Source organism: Pseudonaja textilis, chromosome Z (genome assembly GCF_049901715.1).
Source record: "Pseudonaja textilis isolate UNSWEBS1 chromosome Z, rPseTex1.2, whole genome shotgun sequence".
Lineage (NCBI taxonomy): Eukaryota > Metazoa > Chordata > Lepidosauria > Squamata > Elapidae > Pseudonaja > Pseudonaja textilis.
In genome coordinates this window covers 75,530,818-75,547,572 of record NC_142008.1, presented here as the reverse complement: position 1 = coordinate 75,547,572, position 16,755 = coordinate 75,530,818, and the positions used below count along the sequence as shown (strand labels likewise).

Here is a 16,755-nt window from a genome sequence, read left to right as displayed (position 1 = left end):
CAAGAATTGAGAGAACAAAGCAAGATTATAGATTGGTGGCCATATCTACAACTGCAGGCAAGATATAAAAAGATTTAGAAGAGCTTGGCATTGATGGGGAACAACAACAAATAGATAAAATCTTATTAGGACCAGTAGAGAAATTTATAACAAAAATGTATAATTATTAAGATTCGATAGGGAAGAGGAAGTAGTTAAAGGATCTGTGATAGCCTGGGCAAGATATTTTGGTTATAGTATTCAATTAGAGGAATGGGGAAAATTGTGGACTAAAAATTATAAATTAATGATGTCTGCTGTCTATAAGGAAAATCTTTATAAAATGTTTTATCATTGGCATCTAGCACTGGCAAGATTGGCAAAAATATATCTAAACAGCCCAGAATGCTGGAAATGTAAGCACAAACAGGATATTTCTTTTCATATGTGGTGGTCATGCCCCGAAGCAAGGAAATACTGGACAAAAATAAGGAATTGGTTACAGGAAATTATTGGTCTCCAAATTGAATTTAAACCTGAAATGTTTCTGTTGGGAATAATTAGAGGAGATTTTAATAAAGCAAATAAATATATCATCGTACATGTACTGACCGCGGCAAGAATTGCTTATGCAGAGTTGGAAACTAGATAGTACCCCCTTCAAAAGCATGATAATAAAGAAAGTGGTGGCTTGTGCAGAGATGGTTAAACTCACATTGGAACTGCAAGATAGAGAAGATATGGAATATACAGTCTGGGATAATAAGTGGTGCAACTGGTTAGACAGTAGAAATATGAATTAATGTATTCATGTATGTTGACCTAAATAGAAATGTGGATGTTACAGTGTTGCAAAGATTGTATATGTGTTTTTAAATGTGGAGAAGTACAATAAAAATTATTTTTAAAAAGACCACAGCTCATTGTTAAGTCATTTCAGTTGACCTGACTCGATTTTACAACAGTTTTTATGTTTTTACGATGGTTATGAAGTGAGTCACTGTATTTGTTCAGCAAATCGCATGGATATTAAGTGAATCCATTCTTCTGAATAGGCGGTTTTTTGCTCCATATCAACAAAAAAGTCATAACAATGTCACATGACTGTGGGACCTGCAACCAATTGTAAATGCAAGCTGGTGGCCAAGTGTCCAAAATGCAATTACATAACTGGGGGAGGGGAGGCAGCTATTTTGAAGATAACTTATAAATAACTTCTTTTGAGTCTTGACTTTGCATAGTTATTGAACTTCCCATCATTAAGCGAGATCTATATATCGTCACTGTCAATCTTCGTGCTTAGACTATAGCTAAAGGCCCATTTTCCTTTCATTTGAGTGGTCAGTTACAGTTTTCTTTCATATCAGCTCCCTTGGTTATTATTTTTTTGACTCTCAGGTTGTTTCCACTTTCTTGCTCTTCTCAGTGTATCACTTAACGTAACAAACCACAACTTCTTCCTGGTAATTTTTTAAATAATTTTTTTAAAGAAAAGTGTACTATTCTAATACATCCTTCTCTAATATCTAAAGTAGGGGAAAGTTAATGCTAATTTAGATTAGTTAATAAGAATGAATTATCTCTCTAAAGAAATATTAAAAGAAACTTTATTTGTCCTAAAAAAAACTGGAGTTATAACAGAATAATAGAGTTGGAAGAAACTTTGGAGGCCTTCTAGTCCAAACCCCTCCTCAGTGTTCTTATGATTGTTTATTAGTATTTAGTGATTATTTGATCACAAGAGGCAATATAGGCTAGTTTTATCTTTTCTAGGACTTACCATGTGCATGCAACTGTTATAATTATTATAGATTTTATGATACTCAAAAATCCACTGTGAATTAAACTAATTGTGCTTTATAAATTGTACCTAATTTTATAAACTATAATTGACGTGATAGTCAAGGTTGGTAAAGGAGATACATGAACTACTTTTTTCCTATGGTTTTTACACATTATTCAACCATGTAGTCCAGTAATGTATACAATGAATAATATTATATATACTGAAATAGTTTCTGGATTGCTGAAATCTTCAGTCTGAAGGCATGCATAATAATCCTTCTGTTTCTCCTGGTTGAGAGTTTAAGTAAGAAAATGTATACCCATCATATATTGTTATTATGAGGTTTTATAGTATTGTATAGTAGTATAGTCTTTATTGTCATTAACGAAATTGGTTTAGCCTCTCTAGTGCAATCCATAACAGAAAATGCAAAACTACATAAATAGTATAGAGAATAATTCCTGTACAAGCAATTGGGGAAAAAAGTTTAGTCATACGTTTCCATATGTGCGTGGAGGGATTGTGATTGTATCTAAGAGTCTGACAGCCCATGGATAGAAGCTGTTTTTAAACCTGTTTATCCAACTGGCTATGCTTCGATGTCTTCTTTCCCATGGTAGAAGCGAAAAGAAATACTGGCCAGGGTATGAATCATCCCTGGCGATGTCATCTCGTGGTATTAGAGAGCAACCAATGGCTTCCTGTACCAAATTGATCACTCTCTGTTGTGCCTTCCTGTCTGTGGCTATTAGACTAGCATACTGTACTGTTATACAGTATGTGAAGACACTTTCTATCGTAGACCGATAGAAAGAAGTCATCAGCCGTTATTCCACCTCATTTTTCCACAGAGCTCTAAGAAAATGAAATCTCTGTTGAGCCTTACTAACCACCAGGGACATGTTGTTTTTCCAGGTGAGATCTTGACTAATGAGCTTATTCTATTCTCGGTCTTATTCCAAGAATCAGTTTTCAGGAAAGTTGTAAATATCATAAAAATAAAGAAGCTTTCCTGCCTATTCACATTTTAATTATTTGCTAACTTTATATAGCAATTTAACTTCCAAGTTCTCTTAATAGTTAATAACAGAAAAGCAAACCATAGAATAAAATTAAAATTAAATCTAGCAACTTGCCAAAGATAGATGGTGGCAGCAATTCTTCTGCCGATTGGCGTTTCCAATCATTCCATCAGAAAAGTTCTGCTTTCATCAACTTCTGGAAGGCTATGACAGAAAGTAATAATGGAATAACAGAATAGGAAGGAACCTTAGAGGTTTTTCTAATTCAGCTCCCTCCACAATTTCAGACAATTAATTTTCCGGTCTCTTCTTAAAAATCTTCAGTGATGGAGTATCCACAATTGCTGAAGGCATGTTGTTCCACTGTTTAATTGTTCTAACTGTCAGGAAATTTTTCCTTAGATCTAGGCTTTTTCTCTCCTTGATTAGTTTCCACCCATTGCTTCTTGTCCTGCCCTCAGGTGCTTTGGAGAATAGTGGTAGCCCCTTAGATATTGGAACACTGCTATCATGTCACCCTAGTCCTTCTTTTCATTAGACTAGACATACCGTTTTCTGCAATTGTTCTTCATATGTTTTAACCTCCAGTCTCCTAATCATCTTTGTTTGCTCTTGTCTGCACTCTTTCTGGAGTCTCAACACCTTTTTGATATCATGGCAACTAAACCTGGATGCAAATTCCAAGTGAGGTCTTACCAAGGCATTATAAAGTTCATTATAAACAGTTCATGTGATCTTGATTCTGTCCCTTCGTTAATGCAGACTAGGACTGTGTTGGCTTTTTTAGAAGCTGAAGAACACTGGCTCATATTTAAATGATTGTCCACTAGGACTCTAAGATCTTTTCCACATTATTATTGAACCAAATACCACCTATTTTATACCTGTGCATTTTGGGTTGTTTTTGCCTAAACTTTACCTAAATTTTCACCATTGAATTTCATTTTGTTACATAGGCCCAGTTTTCAAGTCTGTCGAGATCTTTCAGTATCTTAAGCCTATCTTCTGGAGTGTTGGCTATTCCTGCCAGCTTGGTGTCGTCTGCAAATTTGATGAGTTCCCCTTCTATTCTCTCATCTAAATCATTTATGAAGATGTTGAGGTTAATCTAACTTCCAGGAAAAGGCTATTGAGAACAGAAACTTACATACTATTTCATACTATTTTCAAATCTATGTAAATTATTTAGGACCAAATTTTGGAGCTCTAATCAAGGGGTAAAACTGTATTGATGGAAAATTGATTGAAATTCAAGCAAACCCATCAAGTTTTTGTGGTGATCTTAGGGTTCCACAGAACATAGTTTTAAATAGTAAGATATAGGTACTGTTACTGATTTTTCCTGTGCTTGGCCTTTCTCATTTCTTGAAACTAAGGCATTATCAACAGGTTTTTAATCCAAAAATAATGGATTATTCAATTGTGGTTAGAGAAGATAGTCCTACAGATATCTAGGTATTAAACTAAAAGGTAACAAGCACCAAATTTGCTTTTGTGTTTATCAGATTGTCATCTGGTCTGGTACTCCAATGGTACCTCACAATTTAAATCACATGTAGTCATGTTATATCCAGAATTGCCCTCCCTACCCCCATCTTTTCAACTTGCTCATGTTCTGCGATTGCTAAGCATCTCAGGACAGTTAGGCATTTCTCACCCATGGAGAATGGAGCTTTTTCCCCAAAGTAATTAAAACATGACCTAATCAGTTGGACTCAAAAGTTCAATTATATTTTTTATTTTTTTTCACCCTTTATTATAGTGTGATGAATTCTATGACTAAAATCATTCAACAAATTTTTTAAATTCTATGGCTATTTAATGAATAACTAGCATAAAATAAAACAAAACAAAATTATTTTTAAACTTCACAATAGTGTACAAAAAGTTTACTGCTTTTAACACTCAAGTCAAGCTTGATATGATGACTACTAACATTGTTAGACAAAAATCCATGTGCTGCTTAGCTAGCCTAGAGGGATTGGAATTATTTTTTTAAAAAAATTAAGATAATATACAATTTTATTTCTATACATCTTGAATAATAATTTAAGTAACATACTCTCCATTTTATAGAAATTGGATCAGATATTTACCAATGGGAAATTACGCATCTCATGCTGGTCTTAGATGCAAGAGTGATCATTTGATTTATATATTGCTCCATAATCTCTATATACTCACTATATGATTTATATTGTTAGCATATTGCCCCCAATAATCTGTGTCCTCATTTTACTGACCTTGGAAAGATGGAAGGTTGAGTCAACCTCGAGCCCTGCCAGGATTGACCTCCCAACTGTGGGCAGAGTTTTCCTGCAATACTGCATTATAATTACTACACCACCTGATTTATTTTACTTGGTGTCTGATGCATCCTACTACAGTGTCCAACAATCAGTCAGCATTGATGGTTTCCACTTGTCCTGGTATTGTTTTTCATTGTGGCAAGGTCCTGGTGAAACTTTTCATCATGTTCAACATGGACTGAATCTAAATTTTCAGGGAATAAGGCCAAGTGTGAAAGCAGAAAATGAATCTTCAGTAACATGTTGCACTTCATGGTATTATGTACTGTAAGACATTTGTCAACCACTTGAATGTAGTTTGGTGCTCTGTAGTTGCCAAGGAAATCCTCAATGACACCCTTGAATGCTTTCCAGGCAATTTTCTCTAGCCCCACTAATAGATTTTCAAACCCCATGTTACCCCTTGTCAAAAATGCCTTCCTTACCTTGTTATTGGAATTACCTTGTCAAATAACAAAAACATTTACATTCATCACTTTCACATTTTTTTTCATTCAGTGTTGAATTTTATGTGAAGCGGAAAAATATCTTTGTTGGGTCAACAAGTGATTCATGTGCCACGTTTTTCTTTCCTGGAACCAAATTCTTTTGGAGTAGTCATATCTTTTATTGTAATGCAACTGTCTTTTATAACTGTCTCATTCAAATATGTAACAACAGTATTTGCTACATCAGAGTTCTCTACAGCTATTCCATGTGTCCTTTGTGCAATGAATGTGCTTTTACAACAGTTTTTTAGTTTACTTAATTGTCATTGCACCTCGTACAACGAAATCAAACACCATCTTCAGTGCACATCATGACCATGACAATAAACACAAACACACATCCTTCACCCTTCACACATTGAACCGGAAACCCCCGATACCACACCAACACTGCACTATACAGCAGAATTCAAAAGAGCTACTGCCCTGGGATAGAAGCTGTTTTTCAGCCTATTTGTCCTTGTTTTTATTATTCTGTACCGTCTGCCAGATGTTAATAGTTCACAAAAAGGGTTCCCAGGATGAGATGGATCTTTGAGAATGTTTTGAGCTTTCTTTTTTTTAAAAAAATGAATTTTATTAATTTTCAATAAACAAACATACACAAACAAAACACAAAAAATAAAAACATAAAACTTCTTTTTGGAAAGCGGCCTAGTCCCGGGTTACATCTTTTGGTACAGACATAAATCAAGTTCATGCTCACTTTATATATCATTTCATATCTTATTTACCATTCTATATTTTCTATATGGCTTCTCCCCTCTTTTCACTCTCTTAATTCTATTTTATTTCTTTCTTCTCGATTTAGATCATTATACTGATATCTTTTGTCCGTTCTGTAATCATCTATTTTTCTTTTCTTATTAACGCAATATTTCTCCTGAAATCACTAACTGAAGTATGACGCCTTTATATCTTTCCCCTAAATTTAACACTTAAAATAATATATAATTCTCATTCTGATTCTGCTTAGTACATTCTAAAACTACCTACAACATTTTAAAATAGACAAATAATAAATTTATAATATAATTGAAACAATAATCCATAATATATTAAACTTTATCATTTATGCATTTTTTAGTATTTTGTTAAATCATATAAAGATCCAGTTTTCTAACATTGTTTCAAGTAAAGATACAAGAATACAATCTTATGTACTTTTGCAGAATTTCTTTTGTAATCCTAGTCTTTTTACCCCCCGTCTCTTAATCTCCACGCTCTTGATCTCCACTCTCTTCTGTAAACACAAGCTATTTCATTTAGCCCTTTCTTCTTTTTAAACTTTCTCTTCCTGGGGGTCTATCTTTCCCCTAAATTTAACACTTAAGATAATATATAATTTCCATTCTGATTCTGCTTAGTACATTCTACATACCTTTTAAAATAAGAAAATAATACGTTTATAATATAGTTGAAATAATAATCCAAAGCAAATTAAACTCTGTCATTAAATCTTAAACATTTTACATATTTCCTTTAATATTTTATTAAATCATATAATATTCCAATTTTCTAACTCTATTTCAAATACAATACTACAATACAATCTTGTGTGCTTTTGCAGAATCTTTTTTAATTGTATTTTACCCTTTGTCTTTGAAAAATATCTTTTTTTTTACATCTTGTTTCAAACCTTTGTAATTTCTCTTCCCCTTTTCCCTTCCTTTCTTGTCCAATCTAACCTTTTTACTCCCCCCATCTCTTAATCTCCACCCTCTTAATCTCCCTTCTCTGTTGTATTCCTCTTTTCTGTTGCTTTCTGACATTGTATCGATTTTTCACCTTATTTTTCCTTTTGGGTTGTTTTTTTAAGTCTTGAATTCTCCATTCTCTTTCCCCTCTTTCCCTTTTCTTCCTCAACTAAAGTTATTTGTTCATTAAAGATGGCTTCTTCTTCATCATCCCAGCTTTCTTGTTGTTGTAATTCCTGGTAGGTAGAAATCGCCATTTCCAAAAAGTGAAAAACAGATCCAGAAGAGCCCTTCCATTCTTGTTCCTCTTCTCTTAACTTTTGAAATTCCGTTTTCAATTCTTCAACAGATAATGCCATTGTGAGATTTTTTAAACAACCCAAAAGTTTTTAGTCTTTCAAAAAATAGTTTCCAAAAGTCCCAAAATCACCAAGCAACCCTAATCAACACAAACTGTTTCATTTAGCACTTTCTTCTTTTTATACTTTCTTTTCTTGGGGTAGAATCAATTGCAAAGTTCCAAAATGTATTTTTTAGAAATCTTATTACAGTTTGTCTCTAGTCTTATAAACTCCAAGCAATCTCCTCCAGCAAAGTCTTAATATAAGTTCTTTATCTCTCCCTTCCCACTTATAGCAAAAAAAGAATTTTTAATTTTTTTGATTCCAATGTTCAGAAATCTTTAATATCGCCTTGGTTTTATTTTTCAAATTTAATTACCTTCTGTTGCCAAGATGGGTTTTTCCGATTTCTTTCTGCTATTTCCGTAGGGAAGGAGAGTGAGAAAAAAAAAAAACCTTTCCCTTTTAACTTTCTTCCGCCGCTTTTTACGATCTTCTTAGGGAACAATGTACCTTTAAAAAAGTTGAATTTTCAGGGTATTTAGATGTTACTTGTTATCCTGGTTCAGCCAAAAACTTTCACTTTCTCAGCTTTCTCCTGAACAGTCTTGTCCGGATGAAAGTTTCTTTGTGGCGGCCATTGCTGACCGCCACTCCACCGCTTTTGGAAAAAGGAGTTGAGCCAGCTGGGGAGGGGGGTTGCGATCCCCTCCGGACCCCTGTTGGGCCTCCTCTGTCTTCAATCACCTCTACAGGGTGACTATTAACCCCCAAATCCAGCTGGATCGGGGGCACGCCAGCAGCGAGCGCGACAGGAACCGCGCACAGTTGCAGATTCCTGCTGCCGCCAAAGCCTTTCAAACCGGAAGTCTCCAGAATGTTTTGAGCTTTCTTAAGGCAGTGGGAGCTATAAACCTCTTCCAAAGAGGGGAGAGGGCAACCAATGATTTTCTAGGCAATGACATTAACCCTCTGGAGTGCTTTCCTATCTTCCACTGTGCAATTGGCAAGCCATACAGAGCTGTAGTATGTTAAAATGCTCACTATGATGCAGCGGTAGAAGGTTTCTCATTCAGTTGTTGTTTTCTGAGAAGCCTCAGGTAGTATAATCTCTGCTGGGCCCTTTTGGCCAGGGTTGCAATGTGGGCACCCCAGGTCAGGTCTTCTTTTAGGGTAACACCCAGAAACTTAAAACTGACCACTTGCTCCACTCGGTCTCCATTGATAAGAAGGGCTGGATGTCTGATCTGTTCCTTCTATAATCCACTATAAGCTCCTTGTTCTTATTGCTGTTGTGGACCAAGTTGTTGTCTCCACACCACAAAAGCAACCAGTCCACCTCATCTCGGTAGGCAGACTTATCCCCCCGGAGATAAGTCCCAGCACTGTTGTATCATCTGCAAATTTAGCAATAGTATTACTAACGTGAGTGGGAATGTAGTCATGCACATAAAGAGTATAGAGTAAGGGACTCAACATGCGGTGTACCAGTGTTAAGAATAAGGGCTGAAGAGGTATGATTACCTAATCTGACCCTCTGTGAGCGGCCAGACAGGAAATCCATAATCCAAAGGCAAATTGAATTAGAAAGCCCAAGGTCCAGAAGTTTAGACACTAGTCTATGTTGAAGAATTGTGTTAAATACAGAACTAAAATCCACAAAAAGGATCCTCTCATAGCCCTCCCGCTGTTCTAGATGAGTCAGAGCAGTGTGAAGAGTGATGGCTATAACGTCCTCTGTAGATCTATTTTTTCTGTATGCAAACTGGTGTTTATCAATTGTATGCAGAAGACCAGAAATGATGTAGCAGACCAACTTCTCAAAGCACTTCATGATGATAGGAGTGAGTGCCACTGGTCTGTAATCGTTGAGGTTATTGATAGGGAACTTCTCTGGCAGCGGAACAATGGTGGAAGCCTTCAAACAAGATGGACTGGGATAAAGTGGACTGGGATAAAGACCGATCGAAGATCCTGGCAAAGAGTCCAGCCAACTGATCAGCATAGTCTTTAAACACTCGGCCAGAGATACTGTCAGGACGGCAACCTTTCTAGGGTCCACAGCCCTCCGAATGCTCCTCACCTCCTGTTCTTCCACAATGAGGTGGGGGCTACAATTGGCTGGAAGCTGTGTTTTGATGTCTCCACTTCAAAGCGAGCAAAGAAATGATTCAGTTCCTCTGCCAATGAAGCATCCTCCTCAGCAGGGATGACATTGGTCAGTTGATGTTTTGTAATTTGTTGAATCCCTCACCACACCTGCCTTATGTTATTGCTATAAAAATTATTCTCAATCTTCCCCTTATAATCAGTCTTGGCCTTCTGAAGACGTTTCTCCAGATTAGTTCTAGCAACACTGTATCTTGCCCCATGACCGGACCTAAAGGCCTTGGTCCTGTCATGCAAGAGGCACTGGACTTCCTTGGTCATCCAGGGTTTCTGATTGGGATAGATCCTAATACATTTATCCAGAGTGATAGTATCTGTGCAGTGTTTGATATAGCATAGAACAGTTGCAATGTGCACCTCTAGGTCAGGGTGGTAAAAGATGTCCCAATTGTGTTCTCAAAACAATCCTGAAGTTGTTGGGAAGCATCTTCTGGCCAAGATTTCACTGTCTTTATTATAGGCAGAGCCCTTTTCCTAACAGGGATGTAAGCTGGTGCTAAAAGCAGTGACATATGGTCTGATTGTCCCAAATGTGGTAATTGTATAACCTTATAGCCATGTTTGATGTTGGTATATACTTTGTCCAATATGTTTGCTCCTCTAGTAGCACGCTTAACATGCTGATAGAATTTAGGGAGCTCTTCTTTTAAATCAGCTTGATTAAAGTCCCCCGCTGTGATATGCACAGCATCAGGATACTTATTCTGCTGATTACTAACAATGTTATACAAGAATCACAAAGCTATGGTAGTTTTGGCATCAGGTGAGATATAGACTGCAGTAATCAAAACCATGCTGAATTCCCGTGGAAGATATATGGGTCTACATTTAAGTGTCATATACTCCAGATCCATGGAGCAGTGGCTGTCTACAGTCTTTGTATTGATACCCCAGCTTTTGTTCACATAAAGGCTTAGCCCCCCCCCCTTTTGATCTTGCCAGAATCTGTACTCCTGTCCTGCCAGTGAGCTATGTAGCCTTCCAGCTCAACAGATGCATCTGGAATGAGTAAATGAAGCCAAGTTTCTTTGATTAGCAAAACACAGCAATTCTTGATGAAGTCTTTGCAATCTATAGCCTTAATTCATCCATTTTGTTAGTAAGAGATCTTGTATTGGTAAGAAATATACTTGGAATTGAAGGCTTGTGTGGAAACTTACTCAACCTAAAGAAAACCCCAGCATGGCATCCTCTCTTCCTCTTCTTCTTTCTCTGCCTCTTCCTCCTTCCTACAGGGATAGTGATCCATGGCTCCCCCAGGGGCCTAGCTGCCTCCTTTGGTATGTTATGAGAATGTATAAAATCATCCGTAATAGCCTTTTCACATTTCAGTCCAATTTGTAAAAAGGCTTGCTGACTATAGATGCTCCTTGACCTACAGGATTCAATCAAGGAAAAGATCCAAAACACACACAGAATATTACACACCATACATGAAAGGAGCAGTTAGCCGCAGCATCCATGTGAGCAGCCATCTTGAAAAAGTATTTTGTATGCTTCTTCATGTGTGCAGCATAGCCAACAGTTATAAGGGTAAACTTTGTGTAACAAGAGATTTGAGGTTTAACACTGATGAATCAATAAAGAGATGCTATTCTAGTAGGTCGTTCTCAAAACTTTAAATGGTCAATGTCAGTTCAGGAAATATCAAACTGCAAAAAAAAATTTTTTTTAAACCATCTTGCTGGTTTCAAAAGATACACATTTTCATACCTGTAAACACTCATCTTGACCCCAGTTGTTCTGCTTTTGATTTTGATAAATGTAAGTCTTCAAGTTATTTAATTCTGACTGTGTTAGGAGATGAGACATATATGGTTCAGAATGTGGATCACTGTCATTGTTTGTTTGTAACCAGTGCATTGCAGCATCCTTGTCTGTTTTGTCTAAGCTACATTTCTCTGGTGACTTTGGTATAGACATGTTGTCATTGTGTGTCACTGATGTCATTGCTGAAAACAAATTTGAATATTATTTGATTTCTTAACAGAATCATGTGTTCATTCTGTTCTTGTCATATCACTGGTGCAGCAAGCAGCATTGACTTCCAAACTTTAAGATTAGCAATATATCTTGTACAACAAATATGTCTTGATCATTAATATTACAAGCAAGCCTTTTGCTTTCTTAACAAGTCCAGCCATGGTACATTTTTGAGCCTTTAAGTGTTTAAGCATATTTTCACTACAAATATAGAATATAATTCTTTTATTGGCCAAGTGTGGTTGGGCACACAAGGAATTTGTCTTGGTGCAAATACTCTCAGTATACATAAAAGAAAAGATGCATTCATCAAGAGCTAAGATTCATAAAGTACAACCCTTAATGATAGTCATAGGATTCAATAAGCAATCAAATCATACTAGGAAATAGTCAGTATAAATCGTAAGGATACAAGCGACAAAGTTACAGTCATACAGTCACAAGTGGGAGGGGATGGATGATAAGGAGTGATGAGAAGATTAATAGTAATAGTAGTGTAGACTTTGTAAATAGTTGGACAGTGTTGAGGGAATTATTTGTTTAGCAGAGCGATGGGTTTCGGGGAAAAACTGTTACTGTGTCTAGTAGTTCCGGTGTGCAGTACTCTATAGTGTCATTTTGAGGGAAGGAGTTGAAACAGTTTATATCCAGGATGTGAGGTGTCTGTAGATATTTTCACAGCCCTCTTTTTGACTCGTGCAATGTACAGGTCCTCGATTGAAGGCAGGTTGGTAGTAATTGTTTTTTCTACAGTCCTAATTATCTTCTGAAGTCGATGTCTGTCCTGTTGGGTTGCAGAACCAAACCAGACAGTTATAGAGGTACAGATGATAGTCTGTAGCAGAACCTATTATGGCTGTTTCGACATTCCAAGACATTCCTACTGTCACAAATATCCTACAGCAAGTCTATAATGGGCTTATTTGTGATGTAAATTTCATGTACAGACAATGTTATGCCTTGAGATAATCGCATCAAAATACATGGGAAACTGATATCACCAAAATTAGTGGCATCTGTGCATGCGAGTTGCTTTTTGTAGGCTTCTAGGAAGCATCCATCCAGCCTAAGCATGTCTAGGCATGCCCAATCTGTATGTTTCACAAATGTTATGCAGTGTGTCCTGAATGCTTGCCTGGACATGCATGACTACACAAAGCATCTTTTAATGCAAATTTAAATTAGTAAAAAAGTATATATAAGAAAAAATTGCAAAAATAGCTACCAAGAATCTGTAGGATACACCAAATGTATTCAGGAAGAAAAAATCTTTTTTTATCCAATGTTATCTGCTGGGCTCCTCAGCTCAACAATGCTGTAGCTTTGTGGCAATATCCTGCTTGTGCATGTGGGACCTACTACTGCCTTTTCTGGATTTCTAGGTAGAGAAGATGCTGTCAGCCTCTATTCATGACACCCCTTTATTCTCTGTTGAATTAATAGCATGGCCATCTTCCCTCTCTTCTCAGTAACCTTTTCTTTTGCCAGCCATAGCAAATCAGATCTTGCAGCAGATAATGCAGTTAAAGAATCAAGTACTATACAGGGCTCCATTCCCCTGGTTCCAATCCTAGCAGTCACTCCAGTGACAGTGGGGGCTCACTGCAACTTGGAGAAATATTGCTGTTCAAATAATCTCTGCAGGGTCCAGTCAATCAACATAGTGACCACAACCTGAAGCTATGGAAGAGACCTCCATTTCCCTCTAGAAGCTTTCTAGTAATCCGATCCTATACTCCTTCTCAGTCTCTTCTCTCCCAATTATTTTAAAAAAATCTGAGTTAATATTTCAAAGAGCTAAAATCTTTAACTGTCACATTTCTGGATAAATAAAATTTTCTAGTCTCTTCTGAGCTTGTTTCAAATTGTATTTAACTGCCAATTTATTTTTTCCTTTCCTTTTTTGTCCTCTTACCTTTTCAATTAAAACAACACACATGTACATACAAAAATCCAAATGCAAAAGTTAAAAGCAGTTAAAATTCAAACAATATTTTTCCTTTTTAAATGCATATCTTAAGATGTAACTTTGCAGATTTTTCTTTCTTTTATATAGAGAAAGAGAGTCATCCACTTCGGAAGTTTCCTTCTGATAAGATATTTGAAGCTATTTCTTCAATGTTTCCTGATAAGGGTACAGCAGAAGAATTGAAAGAAAAGTAAGATGTTATTAAGTTATATAAAACAGAATGTCAGTTTCTGGAGAAATAATGTAGTATAGTCATAGCAAATTGTAGGATGCGGAGAAACTTAACAAAACAGTTTAAATTAGGTTGCTAAAATTGTAGACTTAGATTGGTATTCCAAATTATCTGAGCCTATTAATATTGATCAAATGTTTGAAGAGCATACTATTTGACTTTGTGAAAACGATTACATTTTGAATAAATTGTTTGGGTCTCTATCTCTTTGTAAAATCAAGAACCAGTTAGTATAGTGATTAAGTTTTAGATTAAGACTTTAAGTACAATCTTAGTCACCAAACTCACTGGGTGATTTAAAAATAAGCTACTCTCTTTTAACCTAATGTATCTCATGTGATTGCTGTTGGTATAAAATGGAAATACCTATGGGAAGCTCATTTTAGCACTTGGTGGGCTGTAAGTTCAAGTAATGCATAATAAATGTTATCTGTATTGTTATTAATGGGAAATGTTATTGTCAATAGTGACATAAGATAACACTTCTTTTGTATAACATCACTAATTGATGAAGGTTTACTTTTGCAATATACTACAAAAAGCTATTGGTTTTATCTAATTTACAGTGTTTAAAATATGGCTTCTTGCTGAATGTAGTGTATTTACTTAATGATGGTAGGCTCTGTATTTCTTGAAACTATTATAAAATCCATTTTTAAATTACATTAAAATAATAGTAGTGTTTACTTTTTCGGTAGATACAAAGAACTTACTGAGCAGCAGCTTCCAGGAGCTCTTCCTCCTGAGTGCACACCAAACATAGATGGACCAAATGCCAAATCTGTTCAGAGGGAGCAGAGTCTACATTCTTTTCATACTCTTTTTTGTAGACGGTGTTTCAAATATGATTGTTTTTTACATCGTAAGTGAAAAGCAATTTTAAATATTTTTATTATCAGGAAAAATAATTGAAATATTCCATTCTGGCTGGTTTACTCCTGTTACATGCACCAGAGAGTCCAAATAAGGTGGAGGTTTTTTTTTTACTTCCATACTCTATTTTCTTTGATCTGTATGGCAAGTAGAATGACTTTATTATAATCAGTGTAATGTTTCAGTAATCTCATTTTTCTATATATGAAATATGCATGATCATTTAGTCCTTTTGCTAAAATCAATTTCCATTATTTGGTTTTGGGACAAAGTATTTTGGTATGTGGTACAAGTTTAAATCAATATGTAATACTTACCTGGGAAGTTAATATAAAATCATGTTTCAATGTGCTAGTTATGCATTATTTGATAACACTATGATTTAAGAATGCTTTTATTTTTGTGTGCTATTAAAAAAGCCTGCAAAATAATGCGTAATGAAGAATCAAAGACCATATCTCTGAAGAATACCAGGTTAAGGAAGGTTAAACAAAAACAAAATTGACTCAGAGAACTACACCAATCAACTACACATTGTGTATTAGTGTAATTCCTCTGAATCAACATTGTGTAGGTGATTAGCTTTGTCCTGTTATCACAATGGCCAAAGTGCAGGGGTGGTATTCTACTGGTTCGGACCAGTTCGGTAGAACTGGTTGTTATGATTCGGTAATTTGGAGAACCGACAAAATGGTCCCCTGGCTGGCCCCGCCTCTCTCCACCCACTTCTCCGCGCCCTGCCCAGTCAGTCCTTATTGTGCATGTGCAACATCGCACACATGTGCAACAAGCTGTCTGCATTCTAACCTTGCCTGTCCCACCCCTCATCTCAGCCATGCACCACTGCCTGCAGTCTGCCTTCACCCGTCCACCAGCCATCGCTGTCTGCGTTCCACCATGATTTGCCTAGGTGAGTGAGGTTCTGCAAGCCCCGGTTGCCTACATGTTGTTGCTGCCACCAGCCCCAGTTGAGTCCCGACTCCTGGGCCAGCCTAGGCTGCCACCACTGTTCTACTACTGCCATCACTGCCCTTGTCGCCACCACCACCACAAGCTCTAGTTGAGTCCCGACTCCCAGGCTGGCCTATGCCACCACTGCCATGCCACTGCCACCCTCAGTGCTCATGGCCTTGCTAGGTGCTCCCCCGTCCCTGCCTGGCTTGCTTAGCTGCAGGGGCCACCCATGCAGCTCTCACAGCCTAGCAAGGTTTCCCCCCCCCCACTTGCCTAGCTTGCTTAGCTGTGGGGCTGCCCATGTGGTTCTCGTGGCCTAGCAAGGTTTCCCCACCCCACTTGCTTAGCCGCGAGGGCCGCCATGTGGCTCTCGTGGCCTAGCAAGTTTTCCCCCAACCGTCCCCAGCCTCCAGCTTACCTGGCTTGTTGGTGGCAGAGAGGAAGGTGAGCTAGGGCTGACCTGTTGCCTCTTGGGTCCCCACTAGCCTGGGTCTCACCCCTTGCCTGGATTCTCCTCAGCTGCTTGGCCTTGCCTGCTAGTAGTGGGGGGAGGGGGCAACCAGGTAGCACAACACTATGGCACCCGGGCCCACATCGCCCCTTTACCTGCCGCCCCTTCCCTCTGCCATCCATTCCTTCTGCCTCCCGCCAGCCTGCACGCTTTGACTGAATGTGGGCCGCATTCTGTGAGAATGGTGCAAGTCAAACCTTGCGAGAACAGATCTTCCTTGGCGGCCCACACTTGGCTAAAATGCTTGGCTGGGCGAGGGAGGGGTGGCAGGCAGAGGGCAATGCAGGGAAACTCATGCTTCCTGGTTGCCTCCTGCCCCCACTGGGCATCCGCGAGCCCCAGCAGCTGCGGAGAATCCGAGCAGCAGCAGGGGACAAAATGCAGGCTGGCCAAGTGGTGACGGCTCAGCCCTGGCTCTCTCATCTTTTCCTCTGCCACAGGA

General features: G+C 37.7%; 1 protein-coding gene across 7 annotated transcripts in view; it reads left to right on the top strand.

Annotated features, from left to right (window-relative positions):
* The window catches only part of EZH2 (enhancer of zeste 2 polycomb repressive complex 2 subunit), a 97,373-nt gene that overhangs the window by 31,792 nt on the left and 48,826 nt on the right, over positions 1 to 16,755 (top strand). For all 7 annotated transcript variants that reach the window (XM_087916868.1, XM_026702307.2, XM_026702305.2 and 4 more), the window contains 2 exons: positions 13,831 to 13,933; positions 14,674 to 14,837. In XM_087916868.1, the coding sequence (XP_087772994.1) occupies positions 13,831 to 13,933; positions 14,674 to 14,837 (267 nt within the window). The remainder of the gene's footprint in view (positions 1 to 13,830; positions 13,934 to 14,673; positions 14,838 to 16,755) is intronic.